The following is a 23,684-nucleotide window of genomic DNA, read 5'->3' as shown; positions in this document are numbered from 1 at the left end:
AAGCTGCTGCCAACCGGCCCGCGCTGCGGAGACCTGAGCCAGAGACTGAGAGCCGGCAGGCCTCTGCCGGGAGAGCGCGTTAGTGCAGGCAGGGAGCCCTTTAAAGTAAATCCACTCAAAACGGGTCCAGTTACACAGCAGGCGTAAGAACTCCTCTTGAGAAGTGAAACTGTGAATTATAAAAACATTTATTTCATCTCATGCTTTATAAAATCTGGATTATGAATGCAATGAGCCACTTTGAATTCTTAAAACAAGGAAAGATTTAAGTGAGAATTTGGCTGGCAGGGCATGACTTTTCCAAAACCATAGTGATTTTTAGAAAACCACTGTCCTTCTTACCATAAATGGAGACATTTTTGGTAAAGGTGTTGACTGCTTCGTCGGCACCCCGGGCCTTTCTCATCCTCTGATCCTTGGGTGGATCTCTTCTGAAGTCCTGTGATGCTGTGGACATTCTCTTCTCCTGGTGGTGATCGGCCTAAACCCTTATTTATCCATCTCTTTGCAGTGGGTGTTTCCAAAACATTCATACTGACTCTGAATCTTGGCTCTTAATAGATTTGTAAGTTTACTTTGTGGGTAATTTACAAGTTTATTTGCCCTAATTTGTCAAATTCAGCTAGCCTTGTATTTTTGGCCTCATAAATTTGAAAAATTCAAACGACAGTAGTTTGCATGAGATAGAGCAGTTTGCATGAGAGTAGTTTAATGAGATACAAGTTAATACTCATGGAAAAGGTAGGGGGCAGGCTGCCCAGGGCTGTCGATGGTGCTCAGGGACTTGCATGACCTATTTGTGCTCCGCTTGCTGGTGGTGGCCTTTGTCTCCAAGGCCTCCTCACACACTGGACAAGATGCTGGAGCACAAGCCGTCACACCTGCATTCCAGCAGGGAGGATGGAGAATTAAAGCCCCCAACTCCAGCTGTCTTTCATGCTGTGCTCATATCTCCTTGGTCAGAATTTAGTCACACAGCCACCCCTATTGCAAGGGAGGCTGGGAAGTGTGGTCTGGCCGCTGGTATGCCGCGGCTGTCAATAAATCCAGGGTCCTGTTACCAAGGGTGGAGAGAGAACGGAGGCTCCTGGACGGCAGCTACAGCTCTTGCTGTGGGGAGAGGCGTTCGGGGCATTTTGTGAGGTTAACCCCCGTGAATTTCCACACCTGGCAGCGACTCTAATTGTCCACGCCACAGGCTTGCCACAGGCTCTCCACAGGGTCTCAGCTGCTCACACAGCCCTACGGTGCCTTTTAATCTGGTTCTTAGTGGAGGGGCCAGCCCCCCGCCCCCCGCCTTCCCTGGTGTGTGCTCCGCGCTGGGCCTGATGCGGTCACCGTCCGCCTCCGCCCAGCTGCCGCTCGAGGACTCGGCTCGGGGCCTCCTCGCAGCTGCAGTGACTTGGTGCCCGCAGTAGGTGAGATGCAGACGACGCACAGCGCAGCGGGATGGTGCTGGGATGGTGCGGGTCACAGCAAGCGCGGTCAGGGCCATTTGGGGGGACCCAGGCCCCAGGCCCCCGGAGCATTGCTGCCCCTGTCGGGCCTGCGCGTCCAGGAAAGCATCGAGCGTCGGCTGCCGTGGTTAGAAGTGTTCAAGTTTTGTCCTGAAACTGGTCATGAAAAGGACCTGGAGAACTTGGCTTTCTTGTGGGCTGCCCCCACCCCCCGGGCCCCACTGGTTCAGGCCCCCGTCCCTGTCACACCGCCGTGGTATGTGGGGTGCGGGGGGATGGCCGTGTGGAGAGAGGGGTGCGTGCAGCCGCAGAGTCGTCCTGCACAGACCGTGCAGAGCCATGGCCAGCACCCGGGGTCTGAGAGGGGGCTGCTCTGGGCTCTCGACCCGGCAGCTGGAGGGAGCACCTGGGGTTTGTGCAGCAGGAGCTCCAGCAGCAGACGTGCGTTAGTGTGTGAGGAGTGGGGAGACACACAGCAGCGTGCGCCCTTCTCTGGGGCGGACCCCCTTGCAGGGCTGGCGGGGGCTCCTCTGGGCTGGGGCCGGGCTGGGGGACCCCCCGGAGGCCCTGTCCTGGGAAGCTGCCTGGCAAGGGCACTGGTGTCCTCTTCCCCTCAGTCTGTGGAGCACTCTAGCAGGCACCCTGCTCTTTGGAGGAAGGAAGGAAAGAGGGACGCTGATGGCCCGCACTAGAGAACCATGCAGAGCTGAGCAGGTGGCCTGGGGGTCAGGAGCCTCGGGGTCTGTGGGCGGGACTGTGGGAGGCTGCTCCGGCTTAGGAGAGAGTCTCCCGGAGGCCATCGTGGAGGTGGTAACCTGTAGCCGTGACTCCTCAGCTCCTGGAAAGAAACTGCAGTAACGACAGCTGCAGCCGCACGACCCCGACGTTCTCTCCTAGAAGTCAGGGTGCCGGCTCGACAGCGTGTGTAGTTAGTAAATTTTTCAACTGTTTCCCTTGGAGAACATCTCACACACGTGTCATGTCAGTGAGCAAAGTTGCTGCCGACCTGGGTCTCGGCCTGCTTGTCAAATTGTATGAAGATTTTTGGAAACAAGGTGTAAGGCAGTTATTAATTAAAGGAAGTAATAAATTCTTAGCTTACTGTTTGAAAAGTAACCACTTGTCACATGTGACTCCCTGTTATGTTGTGTAAATCCAGGTAAAAGTCTTAGACGTTCCACACCAAAAAGGTTTCTGCGCAGCCGACGTCAGTGTGTCTGCAAAGCTGTTCCCCCGTTCGCGGGTGCTCTGACGTCCTGTAGCAGAGCTGGAGCAAGGCGTCCCTAAGTTGCTCACGTGTCAAAAGGCAGGAGCTCAGGGCAGTGTAGATGGCAGGTGGCAGTCTCCGGCTGGGAGCCGTCTGTCATGCCACCGGTTCAGCTCCTCCCCGCAGGGGCCCGCTGGCCTCTGAGGAGCTCACAGAGTTAACGTGGCTCTGGACTGACCAAGTTCTGGAACCTTCCCAGCGGCATGTGGTCGTCACTCCCACTTCTGTGAGGGTGACTCGTCTGCTCCCACTCTGAGCTCAGATCGTGTTTCCCTCTGGGTAACGTTCGCCTCGACAGACAGCTCCTGTGGTTTTGACCATTCGTGGAAGGCACATCTGCTCTCGGAGCCTCGAGTTTGATAGAGAGGGCGCCAAAAACCCTCGCCACGCGGCACGGGAGGCCCTGGGGGAGAGCCCCACAGGGTGGCCTTGGAGGGAGTGCCAGGGCTGCAGCTGGGCGGGCTGCCCGGCGAGGAAGTTTGCCCAGGTCCCAGGGAGCTGGGATTCCAGACCTGCTGGCCCCGCTGGGGGTGTGCCAGCAGGTGTTCGGGCCGAAAGCCCTGCAGTGACCTGGCCCGGTGTGGGGTGTGTTCAGCTCCCGGCTGCTCCCGACTTTTGCCATGTGGGGGTGTGGGTGGCTGTGGGGTGCAGACCCTGCTGGGCAGAGAGGGTCCTGGTGGTCAGCACAGCAGAGGCTGGCGGCAAGTTCTGTCCGCAAACAGGAAATCTCAAGGATTTCACCAACTACCTATTTGTCCCCCGCTGCTTTCCTCTTAGTAGCGAGGTGAGCATTTGGGTGACAGAATAATTAGGAAGCAGACAGAGGAGGTTGGTTCATGAAACACTTGCCTGTAGTTTCGTAACAGGTTAGACCCAGGTGGACCCAGCCTGGCCTTGGGCTCTGCTCCTCAAGGTGCTTCTGGCCGCAGGTCCGTGTTTACAAACCCACAGGGCACAGGAGTGCAGCCGGCGGCATCTGAGGAGTCGGTGACACTCAGCTCTGTTTACGCGGGATGTTCTCCCTAGGTGGGCTCCCCAGCGCCTGGGGCCTCCTGGGGCCGGGCACTCTCCCGCGGACGGGGTGTGCGCTCCGCACAGGCTGCTTCGCTCCGGGCAGTCCCTCCAGTAATCGTGAGAACTTAGCTGTTGGATGCCCTGCCCTGCACTGTCCAGTCGCCACCTGGAAGCATGGGGCCCTCGGAGTGAACAGCAGAAGGCAACTTAGGTGGATCTCAGTGAATAGTAAGGCTCTAAGCTTTAAAAATGCATTGGCGGTTTGTAAGCTTGAGGAACTGTAGGACTCATACTTCCATATTTGAAAGAGGCAAGCTGAGAGCACCCGTCTAGATTTTCCTCCCAGGGTGTGTGTCTATGATGTAAATAAAAGGAGAATCCACCTTCCTCCAACTCAGCGAAAACTGTCGGACTTTCTGTTTGCCTGCTCATTCGTCCATTAATCCATTCACAAATTCATTCATCTGTCCATCCATTCAGTCATTCTTTCATCCCTCCATCTGTCCATTCACTCACTCTTCCATCCACCCCTCCATCCATCCATCCCTCCCTCCCTCCCTCCCTCCATCCTTCTATCCCTCCATCTGTTGATTCACTCACTCTTCCATCCCTCCATCCATTCATCCCTCCATCCATTCATCCCTCCATTCCTCTATCCATTCATCCCTCCATCCCTCCATCCATCCATCCCATCTGTCCATTCACACAGTCTTCCATCCATCCCTCCATTCCTCAGTCCTTCCATCCCTCCATCCCTCCATCCATCCCTCCATCCCTCCATCCCTCAATCCTTCCATCCCTCCATCCCTCAATCCTTCCATCCCTCCATCCATCCCTCCATCCTTCTATCCCTCCATCCATCCCTCCCTCCATCACTTCATCCATCCCTGCATATGTCCATTCACTCATTCTTCCATCCATCCATTCTTCCACCCATCCCTCAATCCTTCCATCCCTCCATCCAACCATCCTTACTTGCATCCCTCCATCCATCCCTCCATCCATTCATCCCTCCATCCATGCATCCCTCCATCCCTCCATCTGTCCATTCACACATTCTTCCGTCCATCCCTCCATCCCTGCTGTCTGTCCATTCACTCACTCTTCCATCCCTCCATCCCTCCATCCCTCTCTCCCTCCCTCCATATGTCCATTCACTCATTCTTCCATCCATCCCTCCATCCATCCGCTCGTCCAGTGGTGGCTCCTGCGGGCCTTCTGGGGACGGTCAGCCCCAGGCTGGGTGCTGGGCAGATGGATGCTGTCCTTGTCCTCCTGGACAACAGCTCTCAGTTTAGTGACCTGAAGGTTTGTCACTTCTCTCTGTCTTCAGCCATTTAAGCTAAGTGGAGGCAGACCCTGAGGAAAATGATTGCAGGTGACAAGTGGCTCCCTGTCCAGCAGGGTAGCCCTGCCCCCACTGGCCTGCCCATCGCCTCTCCCACCTACTGGCTCACACAGCCACCTTCCCAGGCCTTGCTCTTTGTGAGGTCAAAAAGAAAGAGGGAAAGTTCATAGGTAACGGATCCTTGGGTCTGTGCTGGGGCCACTCTCCGGGGTCCCCGTGGGTCCTGTGGGTGCAGCTCATGAGTGTCACTGGCCCTGAGACTCAGGCTGGGGTCTATGCCTGACCAGCCTGTGATGCATGTGGGGCCCTGTGCCCACAGCGATTCCCAGAGCCTCGCTCTCTGTCTGGGACCCTGAAGCACGAGGGGAAATGACTCCTTCTCTTGGGAGAGGGTGGAGCTAGAGGCGAATTTGTCTCAGCTTTGCTGTTTGTCTGACCTCTCCCTTAGCCATCCACACCCATTAGCACTTGCTCCTGCCCTCCCTCACCCCAGAGAAATCAAGCCCACAAATTAGGATGGACTGTCACCAGGCTGTGGCCCCATGGTTTCAAACACTGCACTCCCATGGGTGTGACTGATAGAGCAGTGTGGTTTTCTATTAATAAAACTCATTGTTAAGACACGTCACACGTAAGTCTTGACTAGTCATGATTCTGAAGAATGTGATAATCAGCCTTTCTGGAAGGCTGTGCTGAAGCAGCCATTTACGTGGGACTGGCCCCGCACGCGTAGTTCTTGGTTGTTTTCGAGCCTTTCCTGGTAAATTCTGTGGATGGCCCACTCGGGCAGTGCTGTCTGGGGTCGCGGGCGCCGTCGGAAGCCCTTTGCAGCTTCGTGACTGGGTGAAACTCCACAACCCATCTTGAGCCTCGGTTTCCCCATCTGCGATGATGGAGTTAATTAAAAAGACATTCCTTGGAGGTGGTTGTGAGGATTAAACAAAGTAAAGTAAAAATACAGAGTTGTACCAGCACACAGTTGACACCAGCATCTTGTGCTGCCGCTACCTGGTTACTTGGTTCCATCAGAAGATTTAGGGCCAGGCTGCTCCCTGACCGACCTGAGCCGAGATCAGAGTGGACGGGGGGTGGGCCTCCTCTAACCACCCACGGCCTGGAGCCTGGCCTGATCAGAGGCTCCTACAGAGATCCCGCTGGCCTCGCTGCTGGTGGTCAGGGTGGGTGGTTCTGGGGTTTGACAGCCCCTTGGACGCGTGGACGTCTTGGTTTGCATTCAAGATGAAAAGGCTCCGCAGACGCCCTCATTTTGTGCTGTCTCAGCTGATCAATGACCCGTGTTGTGGTTGGACCCCCTGTGGTTCTTGTTACCATTGCAGGACGCCCTCAACCATCAGGGAACTTTGACAAAATAAAGGTTTATTCCTCACAGGACCTGGAAATGATACAGCACACCCAGGTCAGAGATCAGAGGTCACAGAGAACGAGGTCAGAGGTCATGAGGAGAGAGAGGAAGAGTACTGGCCTGTGGCTCTGCTTTCATTGGGGTGGGGGCCTAGGATTTCTAGGGCGCGCTCTTTATTGGTGAATTTAAAACGTAAGTGCAGGAAGAGAGAAAAATGCCAAGTTGTCCAAATGGCAGTTCTCAGAATCAACCAGGATCTCCAAACTGAGGAGCTCCATGGCCTGGCCCCGCGTCCAGAGTGTGGCTGTAGCGCCCTTGCTGGAGACAGCCCTCCTGGAGCCCACACCGGGGCAGTCAAGCCTGAGGCAGGCACTTGCATTGCAAGAAGAGAAAACACTGTCAGGGTTTCCCCTGCAGCCTCAGGCCTCACCAGCACAGCGAGTGCACCGCAGTCACACACAGGTCCCGCTCCTGCCAGGACGCCGGCTCATCCAGGGTCTGAGGCTGGGATTTGGCGTGGGACATTTCTCATCCTCCTGCAGGACGCTGGGGGCAGCTCTGTCTGAGTCGCCGCCAGTGACACAGCTGTTGCTGGTTACGGCTCCACAAACATCATTCTGCAGCAGCCGTGTCACGGCCTGGGCTGTCTCCTCACTTCCTCTCCCAGCTCTGCAGTCTTGGAGGGGGAGAGCGGCTTTCTCGCCCTGCTGGCCCTGAGCCACCCGCCTCCAACACCTGCCTCCCGAGGGTCTGTTTCTGTCCACCAGGAAAGGCGGGCGGGGCGCGACTCACCAGCTGCCACCGGTGTCGTCCAGGGAGCCTCAGTCCTGTCAGTAACTGTCGCTCTTTCTGTTTCTTCTTCCACAGAACTACTTTTACCCGAGATACTTAGGTAAGTTTGAACCTGCTCGCTTTGTTGTTGTAAAGGATGCTGGGGGCGTGTGTTACATGTCCGAGAAACAGCAGGTCAAACCTCGTCATCGAGCTGCCCCTGCAGGGGCTGTTGGTCACATAGTGCGTTTGGAACTTTCTGGAGCACGCAGGTCAAACCGCTCGTTTGTGACTTTCATGCCCCAGTGATCCGCATTCACGCAACCTCAGTCCAGTGCCGCTGTCTGCACAGCACTCCTCGGCCCTGTTCCAGGTGCTGCTCCCTGTTTGGGAGCATCCTTGATCGAGGGGTTCTCAGACGTCCTGGTCTCAGGACTCTGCCTTTCTCAAGTTACTGAGGACCCCAAAGGGCGTCTGTTTATGTGGGCTGTTTTTATTGATATTTACAATATGGTTGGTTAAAATTGAGAACATTAAAACATGTTTTTGCTGAATGTGAAGGACAGGAACATTCAGGCAAACCTGTCTTGGCCGTGGAGCAGCCGTTGTGTGTAGGGAGGGCTCCAGGGTGTCCTACTGGACGCTCAGAGAGAATGAGGGTGAAGGGCAGCGACCCAAGTCTCCTCGGGACCGTGGTGCTGGCCTCCTGGACAGCCTGACAGAGGCCGGGTCCCTGAGAACTGCTCCTCTAATCAGCACGTCTGAATTTGTGGATCCGCATCACTTGTCATGAGAGAAACGCATTCCGGGGTCTTCCTTTTACTTTTGTAAGGTACTTTTTGGTAAACTTTGCATTGGCCTATAGCCTCTTAGAGGCACCTTCTCTAGGTCCCCGTCTGCCAACAAGCAAAGTGGACCCTTAACTGGCTCTGAAAGCCGGACCCGCCCACTTCCGGGCTCCCATCGGCCTCTGCAGGCCTCGCTCCTGGGCACACAGGTTTGTTTCTGAGACAAAGGGGGCAGGTGTCCCACGAGCCGCCCTCCGGGTTCCCTCTGTTGCCCCTGCCGACGTCCTCCCGGCCAGATCAGCAGCAGGACCCACTGAAGGACCAGGTGAAGTGGCTCAACAGCCGTGCTGCACGCGGTCGAGCTCCAGGTCCTCCCAGGTGCTTGTGCGCAGAAAGCCTCGCCTCCCCGCCCCCCAGCACGTCAGACGGCTGGGAGCCTCCGTCCACAGCAGGCTGACCTTCCCATTAAGCGCAGTGTTTCCAGATGGGTTGGTTTGAAATGGAGGATTAGGTCTCTGACTCGGATCAGAAAACTCCCCGACTGTTAGTGGTTCTTTTGTACGACACCAGGAGGACTCGTCCAGGGGCTGCAGGCGATGAGCTCTCTGGGTGCAGAGTTCTGCCGTTTCCGTGGAGGAGGAAACGTGCCTGCTTCTCGGTGTTAAAATGTTCAGTCCTAATGAAGCTGGACTGCGGTGTTGCTGGAGGCTGGATCCTCGTTCTGAAGCCTGTCCCGTCCTCGTGGCTGCAGAGTGACTGGTGTCCTTTCTGTCTTGCAGATTGCATCAGTAAATATGGATCTCCATACACCAAACACCCAGATTTTGTCACATGCGTTCAAAGTAAGTCTGCGTCCGCCCCAGCTCCCTCAGAGCCGTGAGTCTGGGTCCTTCAGGCTGGTGGTGGTTTTCAGGGTCGTGACCATTTCCGTCACTTCAGGAGCAGCAGCACCTGCTCGAGGTCTGCCCCCTATCCACTGAAGCTGCTTTTTTAAGCAAGTGGGTTTTGCTTTTAAAAAGGCAGGAGATGCATAGGTATGAAACGTAACCTCCCACCAGGGAGAAGAGAAAGCCCGTCCCGGGCCTGCACCTGTCCAGCCGGTTCAGCGCCTTCCCGGGGCGCCTCAGCTCCCAGGTCTCACAACATTCTAGGCCTGTAAACGTGTGTGCAGTCCGCTGTGTTTTACACGAACGGAGGCGTACTATCCCCGGGATCTGACCTTGCCTTTGCCTCCGGCTCATCGTGGACGTGCTCTGTGTCAGACGCACGGATGTTCACGTCAGCACCTGCAGCTGGTGGAGGCGCCATTGGCTTAGCCGATACGTCTGGCAGATGTCTAGGCCATTTCCAGTTTTTTGTCGTTACAACAAGCCCAGAGTGACAACCTGTTTGCTGGGCACCCTCACGCGTCGAGGTTTGTCTGTAATAAACTTGTGGGAATGGAATTGCAGAGTCAGCCGTGTTCTGCTTTCATTTTGACATGGATCCAGCTCGAATCAGCCCCCGCAGCTGGGCGGGCGTGCCCAGTCCCCTCGCCACCTTTCTGTGTCCTTTTTTAACTTTTTGATCTCCTCCGATATAAACGGTGAAAGTGACACCCAGACCTTTCAGTCTGTGTTCTTCCCGCTAATGAGACTGAGCTTCATGTCTCAGAACCTTGCATTTCTTTTTCTGTGAATCATTTGTCCACATTCTTCACCTGTTTTTCTTGATTTCTAGGAACTCTTGATAGATTTTGCAAATTAGCCATTTGTACTAAAGGTAGCAGAATCTTTCCTCAGCTCTTTGTGAGTCCTTTTTTGCCAATATTATTTTAAATTATTACACAGTCAAACTGACATGTTTGGTGTCCTGTTGCATGAATTTTAACCCACTGGTAGAACCGTGGAGCCCCATCAGCTGAGCCGGCTCTGCCGGGCGCCAGTTGGGTGCCCCATGTGTGAGCCACATCACCACGCCGGGCCCGTGCCCGTGATCTCCATGGCACCTGTGCCCGAGGTGAGGGCACAGGCTCTGACCACGGCCGGTGCTGCAGCAGGCCCCCACGCGTGGGGCATCAGAGCTGCAGTTTCAGGGCGAGCCTGAAGGGAGCCTGAAGGGAGGACCCGGGCTGCTCACAGGGCCTGGCCGGCCGGAGCTCAGCGGGCTGCGGAGTGCCGTCACCCACCCGTCCACGCGCCAGCCGCCCGCCTCACCTGACTCGCCCACATTCGCAGACCCGGCCCAGAGGAGCAGAGGAGACGGTCCGCTGAACACAGGAAGAGGCGGGTGGCCGCCTCCCAGTGGCCAGGGCGGGGCAGCCCGGCCTCCGTTATTGGGGGAACCATAGCCCACGTCCGCACAGCGAGGGCGTCTGAAGCGAGCCCTCCCCTCGGGGTCACCTGTGACCCTGGCTCCCCAGGGGCCAACGGTGCCCTCCCTGGGCCCCAGGCAGACGTGGGGGCCTCACAGCAGGATCAGCTTCGTGTCGTTTTGGCTGTTGTTTTTTAGCAGAGTTTTTGTTGTCAATTTGCTAAACCAATTTATTTTTGAATTGTATATTCAAATTTATTGGATGGTTTTAGGTCCCGGACTTTAGATTGTCCTTTCCTAGATTATAAAGAAGTTATCTAGTGTCTCCTGTTGAAGAGTCTGACCCCCTGGGATCCTCCCAGTACAAGGAGGAAGCGGCCCCTCTTCCAACGCCATTTGTTTAAAATCATGGGCTTTTGCTCCAAAAGAGGCCGTGGCAGCCCCGGGCCATGGTGTTCCCATGTGAGGGATGTCTTGGCTGACTTGAGTTGTTTGAAAAGCAGAGACAACTTCTTAGTGGGATCCTGGGTGGCAGGCAGCCGGGCAGGAAGGAGAAGCGAATCGTTTCCTGAGCCGGGGTTTAGAGAATAAATCTCTCGCAGCTGCTCGCACCAGGTGCATTAAATAAATGAGTCTCCAGCAGATGGAGCAGCCCCCACGCCTGGTCTCTGGTCCTGCGAGGACCCTGTGACCCTTGCAAGCCTCTCGTCCTCCCCCCAAGTCCGCTGGACCAGGTGCCGTCTGTGCCCTCGTGGGCTCTCCTCACTGCGTCGCGAATGAGGATGGCGGGAGATGGGCGCTGGCTCTCTCAGGAAGGACCTGCGCCCTGCCCTGCACACTCCCCGCCCCCAGTCTCAGCGCCCAGGCCAAGTCAGGCACTTCCGCGCTGTTTCCGTCGTTCTCAGGCAGCTTCCTGCAGCCCCGAGCTCGCGTGGCTGTTCCTGCTGAAATGGAAGTGCAGCCTCCGAGATCCCTCTTGGTTTACCAAGTGTCCAAATTCAGCCCGTGCCTGTGAACCCCAGTCGGACCCTGTGGGCAGATCGAAGGCGGCAGGTGGGGAAGACGAGCCCGGGGGCCGAGTGGACCTCGTCACCCCAAGAAGTCTCTGCCCCCTCAGTGCCACAAGGAGCCAGTGTCCCATCCACCCCCCGTGCCGGCGGCTGTGCCCAGCGGGACAGCCCGGGTGGGTTTCCGGAGCTTGGTCTCTGATGGCCCCGCGTGTGGGATGAGCCAGGCCCCATTCTCTGCACGAGGGACGGTCCCTTCCCCCTTTCTCTTCTCAGAACAGTAGGCCCCGCCCTCGGTGCCTTGTCCGGGTTACGACTTGTGGTCACCCACAGGTCTCAGGAAGAGGGAGCAGCGGGCGAGGAGGCCGAGAGGAGAAGGCGTGCTCTTGGCTGCGGCGGATGGTTCACATTCCAGCACAGCAAGTGCTTCCTTCCTGCATGGCCCTTGGGCCAAGATAAACCCTTATCTGCTGAACAGCGCGTCTGTCTGGAGGCCTGGGGTCAGGCGCAGATCCCGCTAGCCAGGACCCTCTGGGCCAGAGCGCTTTCAGGGACCCCGGCCTGCAGGGGTTCATCCTCGTCGCTTCTCGAATGTGTCGATTTATTTCCTCACAAACTTGGGGGCACCTGCTGAGCGTCAGACACACAGATGCAGCCCCACTTCTGTGCTGGAGGCAACGTCCCGCAGCGGTGGTGGGTGGAGCTCTTCCAGGGGTGGGGTGTGTGGGAATCTCCCAGAATAGCTCCCCCCATCCCACCCCCCTGGCATGGAAGTTGGCGTTGGCCCGTTGGCCCCTCGGACCCTGAATCTTTTGAAAGTGGAGTTTAGACATTGTGGGTAAATTCCAGACGCAGTTAACCAGCACTTCACGTCAGATGTATGGTGCATTTCCGAAATAACCACAAATCTTGGCCAAACCTGTCAAGAGGGCACCCACCGTCTCCTCCTTCTCTCCCGTGGGCCCCAGGGCCTCGTGTCCAGTGTCCTGGGAGAGTTAGGTGAACGACCTGGTCCGTCTCAGCTTGGGGACTGGCCAGGCCCTGCACACACCCGACCCCGGGCTCTCCCACCCTCCTGCCCTCAAGCCCTCCTGCTGAGACAGTCAGGACAGCAGGCCGTCCCCTTGTCTCTTGGGCCTGGCGCTGGGCTTGACCCCTCCTCGGCCCACAGTGTAGCCCTCACTCCAGCGAGCACAGTGGCCTCAGTGACGCCCGTTCCCGGAGCACATTTCCTTGTTCCCCCGACTGCAAGACCTGGTTCCCGCGTGCCTATGGGCAGAGACTCTTCTGGTGCCTGCAGAAAACGCCTGCGCGAAGATCTCAGGAGAGCTCGAGACACCGTGTCCACTCGGCGCCTGGAGGGGTTTCATTGGCTGTGACTGTGCAGAACGAACGAACGTGGGGTGCGCTGCGGAGAGGCCACTGCAGGACCTGGGAGAGACCAGTCCTGGCTTCGTCAGACAAGGGCAGTCATGCCGACTCCACGAACAGCCGGGCCCTCTGGGAGGGGTCGCCTGTGAGCAGGTGCCTGGCCCGCCTGGGACAGCCGAGGGACCGAGGGCAGCAGAGTCCTGAGTCTGTGCCAGTGACAAGGGCTGACTGGAGACCTCGGGTGCTGGAGGAACGCAGAGGCCCCGAGCCGGGGAGGCTAGGAAACTGCTCTACTGAGGCCATGCTGGTGACCAAGCCCCGGGCCGAAGTGCTGCTCCCAGACTTGGCATTAGGCTGGGAGTGTCAGTCATTTTAAGGAAGAAGTGATAAATTGGTGCCCACCTGGCTGGCCTCCCCCCGGCAGATGCTCAATGGTCAGTGGCCCTGCTGGCTTGGCTCGGGCCTGCTCCCAGTGACTGCGCAGAGGGATGAATGGTGATTTGAGGTCTGGGGGCCCAGGGACGGGAGGAAAAGCCAGAGGACCGTCCCGTCGTCGTTTCCCAGGAGGCAGATGGCAACCATCTACCCCGTTATTTAAGACAGGCTGTTCAGCTCGTAAACAGAACAGAGTGAAATGGCTGACTCGGGTGCTGCAGATGGGTGCTTGTCCCTGGGAGGGAATCCTTCTGACGTGTGTGGACGATAGTGGACACTGGAGTTAGAAGGTCAGTGTGGCTGGTCTGAGCCAGGCCGGGGTGGCCTGCCAGGGGTCGCTGCCCCTCCACCGTGTGGTCTGCCACCTGCCCAGGCCTGGGGATTTCTGACAGCCATTGGCCTGGGCCACCACAGCAGGGGCCGCTGGGGAAATGTGCCCTCGACTGAAAACAAACCATCCAGAGAAGCAGAGTTGTGTTTTGTTTTCTTGTTTTGTTTTTTTGGGTTTTTTTGGTGAGGAAGATTGTTGCTAAGCTGACATCCATGCCCATCTTCCTCTATTCTATGCGGGACGGCGCCTCAGCATGGCTTGATGAGCAGTGCTAGGTCTGTGCCTGGGACCCGAACCCGTGAACCCCGGCTACCGAAGCCAAGTGCAAGAACTTAACCACTGCGCCACCGGGCCGGCCCCAGAGAAGCAGAGTTTTGCCATTGTGTCCTTGCAGCTAAAATCCACACCCCACGGGGACCAGCAGGTTGACCGAAGGCCACGCCCTCCCCCAACCGTGCATAGACCAGCCCCGGATCAGCCATGGACCCCATGCTGTTTGGGGGCTGGTGAGGCGAGCGTCCAACTGGGACAGGAGAAGAGAAACCGACTTCGGCAGAGGATCATGGGGAGATGCTCGGTGTCTGCAGGCTTGTGAGAGGAAGACGGTGGACAGACTGCACAGAGCGAAGGCAGAAGCCGATTTATAGGATGGAGGGGAGGGCAAGCCCACAGGCCATTCAGGAACAGGACGTCACCGGGCGCCGTCTGTGAGCTGGACGTGAGGCGTGCGCTGGAGGTCGGTCTGGACGCCAGTCTGGGCCGGGCTGAGGGGCATCAGGACTGGCTCCTCTGGCTGCAATTCCTGGAAAACCTGACGGGAGCAGCAGGGTGCAGGGCTGGCTGCTCGTCCAAATCCTGCAGTTTGCACAGCATCTGAGCCCTGCCAGCCCGGGGTCTCCGCCTCCCAGTGGGGTCTCAGCGCCGCATGGTCAAGCCCTCTCTCCCCGGTCGTAGGGCCTCCCCACATGTTCTGAAACCCACACATGTTTTGGGTTGAGCTGGCGGGCCAGGCAGCGGCTGGAAAGCCTGTCCCTCCTGCCACGCCCCCCTCTGCTGGCCAGGCGGGAGAGGGTTGGTCCCCGTGCAGCCCAGGCCTGCAGGCTGATTTCTGGAACAGGAGGGGCGGCCAGGTGCTGTGGAGAGGATGCTGCAAGGGTCATGGGCTGGGGGTTGAGTGGCAGGGGCCTGGCTTGGGGAGGCGGAGGCGTCCCCCAGGGATGGGGAGATGTTGCGCACCTGCCAAGGCCTTTAGGTCAGCCAGGGCCTGTCGACCTGCTCCTGGGAGGTCCGAGCTCTCCTCCCCGGCTCCCTGAGGCCGCGGCCCAAGCCCTGTGGCCCGACGGGTGGGTGGCCGTGCCCTCCGAGCTGACCTGGGTTCCTGGAACCAGCTGGGGTCCTGACCAGCCTGTTTCGTGACCCCCACCCCTACCTAGTGGTGGGGGTTCTGTGTGGCCAGCCTGGGGCTTAGAGGGGGTGCCTCAGCAGTCTCCAGCCTCAGGATGCTCCCTCCCCACTGACCGGGAGCTGCTCAAGAGATCTTCTTCTTCCTCTGCACTCAGACCTGCCTGACCAGTGCTCTCCGAACCCCTGCGCTAAGGAGGGGACCCAGGCCTGCCAGGACCTCATGGGCAACTTCTACTGCCAGTGCAGGGCCGGCTGGGGGGGCCGGCTCTGCGACCGAGGTAAGGCCACCGCAGTGTGGATGGACGGACGGACAGTGAGGGCGTGGGGGCGGGACTTCCACGCAGGACCGCCTGAGGCCCTGGCTGCACTGGCCACCTCTCCACTCCGGCCAGCCCAGGGACATGGCCCACTAGCCCCTTCTGGCTGGGACAGGAGTGAGGAGGCCTGGAGGTGCCCGCGGGGGTCCTGGGCATGGGAGGCCCTGCCTTTGCCTCCAGGGATGGTCACGGTCCAGGTCCAGCTCAATGAGCCGTCCACACTCGGCCTGAGCCGTACCCCGGCCAGGCCAGCTCCTGGAGCAGGTGGGGGCGGAGCAAGTGGTTCCTCTCCGAGAGCAGGCCCGGAGGAGGAAAGGAGCCGCGTGGGGCAAGAGGAAGCCACATGGAGCCCAAAACTGCCCCAGTCGGCCTCAGACCCCTCAATTGAAAAGGGCACGAGAGTAATTTTACCTCCAGCCTCCCTGAGCCTGCGGTTGTACAGTGTCAGCAAAGAACTGCAGGAAAATTCCCCGGGAACCAGTTAGAGCCTGGGGAGCCCCGTTCACTGTGCTGGAGCATCCTGTCCTGCCTCCAGACCTCGTGTCCCTTCCTGGGGGCGGCTAAGCGCACGGAGGCCCTGCCTGCAGGTGGCCTGTGAGGGCTCGGCCGGACTCTGTCGGTCCTGAGGCACCTTCGGCCTCCAGTGTCCTCCCGTGGGCTCTCGGGCCCCATGGAGCTGCCCATGTGCCATCACCGCCCACAGCATGGTGGGCCTCCTGGGCTGTCTCCCTGGGACCTGAGGGTGGGCATGGTGGAACCAGGTCGTGTGTCATCTCCGGGCTCTCCCCATCCCTCTGTGCCCTGTGTCCAGATGTCAACGAGTGCGGCCAACAGAACGGGGGCTGCAGCCAGGTATGCACCAACCAGCCAGGCAGCTTCCACTGCGCCTGCTCTAGCGGCTACGTGCTTTCCCCAGACGGCAGGACCTGCCTCGGTAAGCCTGCATCTGCCCACGCTGCCTCCCCAGCCTCCCTCCTACCCTTCACAGCTGTAGTTGCCAAGGTGCCGGCAGTCACACTTTCTCCTCCCCAAGAGCTGCGGGCCTGGCTGGGCCCTTTGGTTCTGGAGGGGAGGGAAGGCACGGAGAGCACATGCCCGGGCATGTCAGCGGCGAGGGAGCTGCCCAGCACCGGGACAGGCATGAGTCACCATGATCTGTGGACGGGCCTCCTGGCTGGGGAGACACACTGCCTGCTGGGGGGCGGGGCGGCTGGGCCTCCTTCCAGCGCACAGAGCCCACAGGCGCGTCTGTGCACTCGGAGCCCAGGACGTCGCAGAGGGGACGTGGGGACATGGGCCCGGAGCTCAGGGCAGAGGCTCCATCCCAGGGACCCCGCTGTCCACACCCACCCAGCTGGCCTCCCCAAGAGCCCACTCACAGGCCTCTGTCTGGGAAAGGCCTACTCCCGAGGAAAGTGGAGGGCAGCTCAGCCCCTGGCCCCCGACCCCCGACCCCTCCTGCTTCCAGAGGGTCCAGTCGGGGACTCCCTGTGGCCCAGCCCTGAGCGCACCCAGAAGTCACTGCTACCAGGCTGCACCCTCTGCCCTCCCGGGATCGCGTGCTCGGCGCCGTGGCTCCTGCACGGGGCAGCTCCCCAGTTCTCAGGGGGTGGCTTTCTTCCTCCCTCCTGGCCCTCCAATCAGATGTGCTGACAGCCGTCAGGGAGACGTCCCTGAGAACCCAGGCACGGCTCAGCACTGTGGCCAGCCCACCCAGGACGGGGGACACGCAGTGAGGTCTGAGCAGCCTGGTACCCCTGGGCCGGTCTCTGACTCTCCAGGTGAGGGGTGGCCTCCTCATCTAAAAGCAGTTTCCGTTTTGTCCATGTCAGTGGCTCCTGTCCCCGAGGACCCGGGAGGCGTCCTTGTGCATGGATGATGCCCGTCCAAGGACACAGAATAACCCAGCCCCTGTCCATCCATCTTCCTGGACCTGAGGACAGCCGCCTACCCCAGGGCTGGGCGCGAAGTGCAGACCCCACTGGGTCATGGCCTGTCTTTCAGGGCAGCTGAGGACACCCCGTTGTTGGGGGGCGTCTGACATGCCTGGTGGCCTCAGGGTTCCCTGAGGACCCCTCCCTCCCTGCTCTCTGCACTGGGAGCTCCTTGGCTCAGGGTCAGCGTCTCGGGCACCTGCAGCCACGGGGGACTTCTCAGGGCACACCCCCTCCTGCCCTGCCCTGGGCTTTGTGGACACCCCCGGCCAAGACCACTGTGCCCGAGGTGGCCTCCCTGCCTTGACCTCCTCCCAAGACCCTGAGTGGCCAGGTCACTAGTCAGCTTCCCACCTCCCGTCAGGTGTGTCAAGCGGGAGGAGGACTCTGGTGGTTTGAGGGGGCCCCTGCCCCTGTCGCCTTTCCCCCCAGAACAGCGTGCAGGACAGCGGGTGGCTCTGGGCCTGAGGTCCCTCTTGTTGGCGTGACTCAGTGATTAGTGCGAGGGCGGGAGCCCCGCCCTCGCAGCTGGTTTTGGGGTGCACCTGTGGATTCCGCCCCACAGGCCTCCCTTCTCTTGGCCATCACCGTTTCTCTTTGGACCTCGGGACTCCAGACCTGGGCATGGGAGGCTGTGGGAATCAGGCCCGGAGCCTTGTGGCCAAGGCGGGAAGAGCCTGACTCTCCCTCGCATCCTCCGGAGACCCCCAGACGCTGGAGGGAGGGGCGGGGCCCTGCGTGCAGCTTCAAGGCTCCCCCTGGGCCACAGAGAAAGGGCTGGACTGAGGGTTGGGGCTTAGGAAAGGGCCGGGTGGCCGCAGGCTGTGTGGCAGCCCCACATGGGGCGGGGGGGGGGTGGAACCTGTTTCAGGGCTGGTGGGCCCTTCAGCTCTGTGTACACAGTGGGGTTGGGCCTGGGCGTCCTGTGCCCAGTGCCAACACCGTCCGCCTGTCGTCTGGCTTTCCTGGGTCCCCATGCTCTGTGCTCCACAGCTGGATGGCAGCATCTTCCTTGGGCAAAGTGTCAGGAGGGTTGAGGGTTGGGGAGGAGGGAGTGGAGAGTTGGGGTCATGGAGGCCCCGAGTCGGGGGTCCAGCACAGTCTGGCCCCAGCTCCGCCCACCCCATTGCAGGGGGCCCTGCGGCGACTCAGCAGCAGTGGGAGAAGAAGGCAAGGTGGCTTGGGGCCAGTGTGGGCCCACTGGGACTCTGCCCCCTGTTCCTCGTGGAGAAGGGGCGCCCAGTGCTGGGTCTGCTGGGGTGCGGCCAGGACGGGCTCCTGGGCTCTCCTGGTGCTGCTGTGAGACCCGGCCCCAGGCGTGTTCCAGGCCAGCAGCTCTGCATCCCGGGACCCATGGGAAACACAGGCTCTCGGGCCCTCCCAGCCCCCAGTCAGGGGAGGTGGCCCGGCCCGTGGGGGTCTAACAGGCCCTGCGGGGGCTCTGGCCCCACTCAGCTCAAGGACTCCCAGCTCAGGCATCCCGGAGCCGCCGTGGGAGGCCAACTGACCCACGGTGTCCAGCAGCGATGCTCAGCCCTGGGGACAGGTTGCTAGGGGCTCTCTTGGCTGCCGACTCAGGAACGTCCAGAGGCCGGTCATCTGCCCAGATCAGAGCTTTCCTGGAGCCGGTGGTGGCGGCCCTGGAGCTTTTCCTGCGATTGTGGCAGGACCTTATCAGCTGTGGTCAGAGAGCTGGCACTGACGAGCGTCCTTTGTGCCCTCACCAAGAGCAGTCTCCTCCCGCTCCCCAGGCACGTGTGTGCATGCGCGTGTGTGTGCGCGTGTGTGTGCTCTCACGTGTCCAGCACAGCCGCTGCGGTCTGGACCCACCCCTGTGCCAGTGGAGGGGCAGGAGGCTTCTGAGCCCCGGGTGGACGTGGGGGGCGGCCAGCCTGGCTCTGAAGGGAGCCGCGGGAGGAGCTCCGTGGGTCAACACTGATGAAGTGGAAGGTTTCATGCGGTTTCACGCACCTCCCCCAGGGACACGTGCCGTGTGTGTTGGCTCATCCGAAGGTTGTGAGCCGTGTCTCCTGGTTTTCGTGTTTGAAAGCCGTGTTTATGGGTAACCTGCTGTGTACGGGAGGTGAATGGTGTGGGGGCAGGGCCTTGTGATGCGTCTGAGGAGCCGCGTGTGCCTGGAGTGGCAGCTGCCCCTCCTGGGCGTCCTCCTGTCACTGCAGCGGTGGCTGCCGAGCAGCAGGGTTTCTGCTCCTGGCTTTCAGGGGGCAGGAGGCAGAGCCGCACGGTGTGCATCGCCGTGGGCTGGACTTCCATGGCAAACCTGGGGGAGGGGTGAAGGGAGGGGAGGCCGACCCAAAGTGATGGGGCGCAGGCCAGGGAGCCGCAGTGAAGGCCCATGGGCTATGCCGGCTCCAGGGACGCAGGGTGGACTTGGGTTCAAAGGGCCCCTGGGGTCACTTTCCACCTTCCTGAACTGCAGTTGTCTGAATTAAACCACCGTGTGCGCTCTGGCTGGGCAGCCCTGTCCAGCGTCTGGAGTCAACCTTCTCAAGGGGACTCCATCAGAAACACCCCCACTCCCACCTCCACCCCTGGGCCTGGAGCTGCAAAGTTCTGTGGACTTGGTCGTGGGGCACCCAGGGCACTGAGATCCGCCCACCTCAGCCCAATGGCCAGGGTGGCAGGTTCCTGGCTCCCTGCTGGCCGGCCTGGGCCTGCAGCCTGAAACAGCTGCGGTCGCACCGGTGGTTCTCCTTGCAGACATAGATGAATGTGCGGACGCGGGCGCCTGCGGGGAGGCACGCTGCCAGAACCTGCCTGGCTCCTACTCCTGCCTCTGCGATGAGGGCTACACCTTCAGTGCCCAGGAGAAGGCCTGCCGAGGTGGGTGCCCCTGCTTGCGGCACCGCACACGTGCGTGCATACACACGCATGCACATGCACCCAGACGCACGCACACACACACAGGTGTGGTGCACCATGCTCACACACGAGAACAAGTGCAGGCTCGTGTGCACACATGTGCATACCCACGTTTGCGCTCACACACATGCACACACATGGGCCCCTTCTCCAAACTGCCATAGACGCAGAGAAAAGACTTGATGGGGAGGTGCCCTGCCCTCGGAAACAGACCTCTGAGGTCTGACTTGCTCGCTGAGTCCCGGCCACGTCCTGGGGGCCCAGGGAGGGGACAGGCTCTCTCACCAGCTGGGGCCTGGCGGCCGCACCCTCTCCCATCTCCCTCCAGGGCCATCCCTCGGGCCCTCGAGCACCCCAAGATGCCTGCGCTGGCACAGACCCGTAGGCTGAGCGTTGGCAGACGTGGCGTGTGCTCGCTCCACGCCCCGTGCTGCTCGGTCAGCGACCCCGTCCCATGGAAGGGGAGGATTTGCGACATCTGGGACAAGCTGGGCCTGGCGGGGAGTGTGGCGGGAGCAGAGGGCCTGTGGGGTTCTCACTGGGTGCCGTCGAGCCACACGCTTCCAAGCCCATTCTCACGGCAAGCGCACCATGTGTGATCGGAGTGTCCGAGTGCACAGTGAGGCTTGGACGTTTCCTTGTGGCAGCAGACGTGGACGAGTGTGCAGAGGGGCGCTGTGAGCAGGCCTGTGTCAACTCGCCCGGGAGCTACAGCTGCCACTGCGACGGCCGCGGGGGCCTCAAGCTGTCCCAGGACATGAACACCTGCGAGGTAGCCCTGTCTGCCGGGCACTCAACTCCCCCTCCTCCCCTCCACCCCAACGCCCAGGCTGCCCACGTGGCTTGTCCACGGCCCTTGAACCGCCGGCAGGGAGGGTTGTGGGAGGAGCACTTTTGCTGAAGGCCTGTGCCCTCGGGGCCGCGTGGAGGACGTTCCACCTGGGCATTGGGTCGTGTTGATGGCATCACTGCGGCTCCTCAGACCCCACGGCCAGCTGACCGGGCCAGGGGGACCCGGGGCGCCTCACTCGCGCACAGGCGTCTCTCCCAACCCTTCGCTCAGGTTCTGAGCCACATGAGCAGTCAGCCCAGCCGACCCTCGCGGCTCCGGCACCCGCCGTGGTGGTGCCCGGCAGCAGAGAAGCCGCCTGGCAGAGCAGGGAACATTCTAGAATAACAGTCTTCAAGGCCTCCATATTTTATTTATTTTACAGTATTTTAGAGTTGTTTTTATTATTCCCTGTACTCTCTTCTGTGTTTGAAATATTTCACAAGTTAGGGAGAAGCCAGGGGAGGCGGGAGGAGGCAGGCAGTGGGCACAGGAGGAGCACGTGGCATGTGCCAGGTGGGCGCAGGAGCCCAGGCTTCTGGAAAGATCTGAGACTCGCATGGAAAGATCTGAGACTAGCACCACTCGGAAGTCCCTTGGCAGGTCAGATTACAAGAGGATCTCGGGGGTTTCAGCAAGAAGGGGGCCTGACGTCCCAGCATTCCCACATGGCCGGACAGTGTGGGGTGGGCACCGTGGGAGGACGGAGGGTGGTGTGGCATCCCGTGGGCTAAACCAGGGCCTCCGGGCACCTCCCCCCCACCCCCCGCAGGACATCCTGCCATGCGTGCCTCTCAGCACAGCCAGAAGCCTGAAGTCCCTGTACCTGGGCCGCATGTTCAGCGGGACACCCGTCATCAGGCTGCGCTTCAAAAGGCTGCAGCCCACGAGGTGAGGGGTGGCTCCCACAAAGCAGTGCAGACGCGCGCTTGGCCCTGGGGACACCATCCTCACGCTTGGGGAGTGCTCGCTAATGGTCCTGCTGTCTGCCAGTCATGGCACAGACGTCCCCCCGCAGCCTCCCTGCCGGGTCTGGGTCAGAGCAGCTTGCCTCCCACAGACGCGGCTTCTGGGGTTCACAGCGTTTCCTGGGGTGCTGGGCAGGGGCCTCGGCCTGCTCGCCTGCTGCTCCTAACACCGATTGGAACACCGCCAGCAAAGGAGGCCGGGGCTGCGGGTCTCGCGTAACTGGTTTCTCTCTTGGAGCTCAGGCTGGTGGCCGAGTTCGACTTCAGGACCTTTGACCCCGAGGGCGTCCTCTTCTTCGCGGGAGGCCGTCAGGACAGCACCTGGATCGTCCTGGGCCTGCGAGCCGGCCGGCTGGAGCTGCAGCTCCGCTACCACGGCGTTGGGCGCGTCACCAGCAGCGGGCCTGTCATCAACCACGGCATGTGGCAGACAGTGAGTGTGGCCATGCTGACCCCCTCCGGGCCGGCCTGGCCTGGCAAGGCTTTGGGCCAGGGGCTCTGACGTGTGCTCGGGCGTTCACGCGCTCAACAGGCGGTGGGCACTGCACGTGGCAGGACGGGCCCCCAGGAAGCACAGGCTCCCATGGGCATCACGTCGCACGTCCCGAGTGCGGCTCCTGCATTGGACCCGTGGTTCCCGGCAGGGCGATCCCACCAGGGAACATGGGCTGTGTCTGGAGACAGTGTTTGTCAGGCCTGGGCGGCTCCTGGCAGCTGAGTTGAGGCCACGGGGCTGCGGGACACCCTGCAGTGCACAGGACACCCCACCTTGGAGAACCGTCCGGTTCAGGCTGTGGGTGGTGCCGAGGCTGAGCACCCCCTGCCAGGGTGTGGCTTCGGCTCCTGTGACCCTGCGGCCCGACAGGCTCCAGGCCTCTTGGTGCAGGGCATGGTCACACGTGAGGGGTCGGCCGTCCTGGGCCTGGCCTCAGGGGTCTGCTGAGTTCTGCTGAGGTCCAGACACGCTCACGCAGTGCCACTGTGTGGAGAAGCCGCGACCTCTGGAGTCTGAACTGCTGGGGCCTGGTTAGACCTGCTGGGGGCAGCTGTCCCGCCAGCGGCTGGCTAGGAGCATGCGGCCTGTCCGCCTCCTGGTGCCTGGAGCATGGCCTTCGGTGACTCGCAGGCTCAGCTGGAAATTCAGAGGCCGCCTGGTTGGAAGTGGGCTTTAGAAGTGAGCGCTTGAAAATGAAACGGGAAAGGCATTTAGGAGTAAAGATAAAAATGGAAAAATTCACCCAGTGTCTGCGGATAAAAACCTCGCAGACGTTTGCTAATGTTTCCGTCCTGTGGAGTGATGGCCAGTTCCTTCTCCCCGCCCTCTTAAAGGGCAGGCGTCTCCGAGCAGTGGGGGATGCCCTCAGCAGAGCACAGAGGGGACAGTGAGTAGGGAAGGAAGCAGCCCCCGGGGCTGAGGAGGCAGATGCCCACGATTGTGGGGCTGGGACGGTGCCCGCGGCGAGGAAGCATGGCAGTCGATGGACGCAGCTCCCACCCCCACGCCCACCCCCCGAGTTGTGACCTGGCCGTGCTGGGGCAGGCTCAGCTCGATGGTGGTTTCTCTCCGTTCTGCCGCGTCTAACCTGTCCCCTGCCCCCAGCATGGTTAGGAAGATGCATGATGTAGAAGGTGACAGATTTTTCAATTTTCCTTCTTGGAAAGTAGGAGAGAATGGAAAGTTTTAGAATGAGATCAGACGTTCATTCAGCATTCAGTCTATGCCAGGCACCAAATTAGCTGGTAGAGATTGAGAAATAAAGTGTGTTCTCCTCTCTTTGCTGAGGGACTGCTGAGGGGGGCAGGAGAAGCCAAGGACCGAAGCTGGGGAGCAGTTATGTCAGGGCTGACCTAAGTAGGGTGGTGGCCTCAGGCACGACTCCCACTCCTTGGGGCAGCTCCCTGGCT

At 60.3% G+C, this 23,684-nt stretch overlaps 1 protein-coding gene across 1 annotated transcript in view; it reads left to right on the top strand.

Annotated features, from left to right (window-relative positions):
• The window catches only part of GAS6 (growth arrest specific 6), a 43,778-nt gene that overhangs the window by 11,350 nt on the left and 8,744 nt on the right, over positions 1-23,684 (top strand). The window contains exons 3-10 of the mRNA XM_070520213.1: positions 7,317-7,341; positions 8,788-8,850; positions 15,004-15,126; positions 15,977-16,099; positions 19,821-19,943; positions 20,633-20,754; positions 21,584-21,702; positions 22,023-22,212. Coding sequence (XP_070376314.1) covers positions 7,317-7,341; positions 8,788-8,850; positions 15,004-15,126; positions 15,977-16,099; positions 19,821-19,943; positions 20,633-20,754; positions 21,584-21,702; positions 22,023-22,212 — 888 coding nt within the window. The remainder of the gene's footprint in view (positions 1-7,316; positions 7,342-8,787; positions 8,851-15,003; positions 15,127-15,976; positions 16,100-19,820; positions 19,944-20,632; positions 20,755-21,583; positions 21,703-22,022; positions 22,213-23,684) is intronic.

The sequence above is a fragment of the Equus asinus genome, chromosome 11, assembly GCF_041296235.1.
Source record: "Equus asinus isolate D_3611 breed Donkey chromosome 11, EquAss-T2T_v2, whole genome shotgun sequence".
NCBI lineage: Eukaryota > Metazoa > Chordata > Mammalia > Perissodactyla > Equidae > Equus > Equus asinus.
Note: the sequence above shows the minus strand (reverse complement) of the source record. Positions and strands in the feature narration are given on the sequence as shown.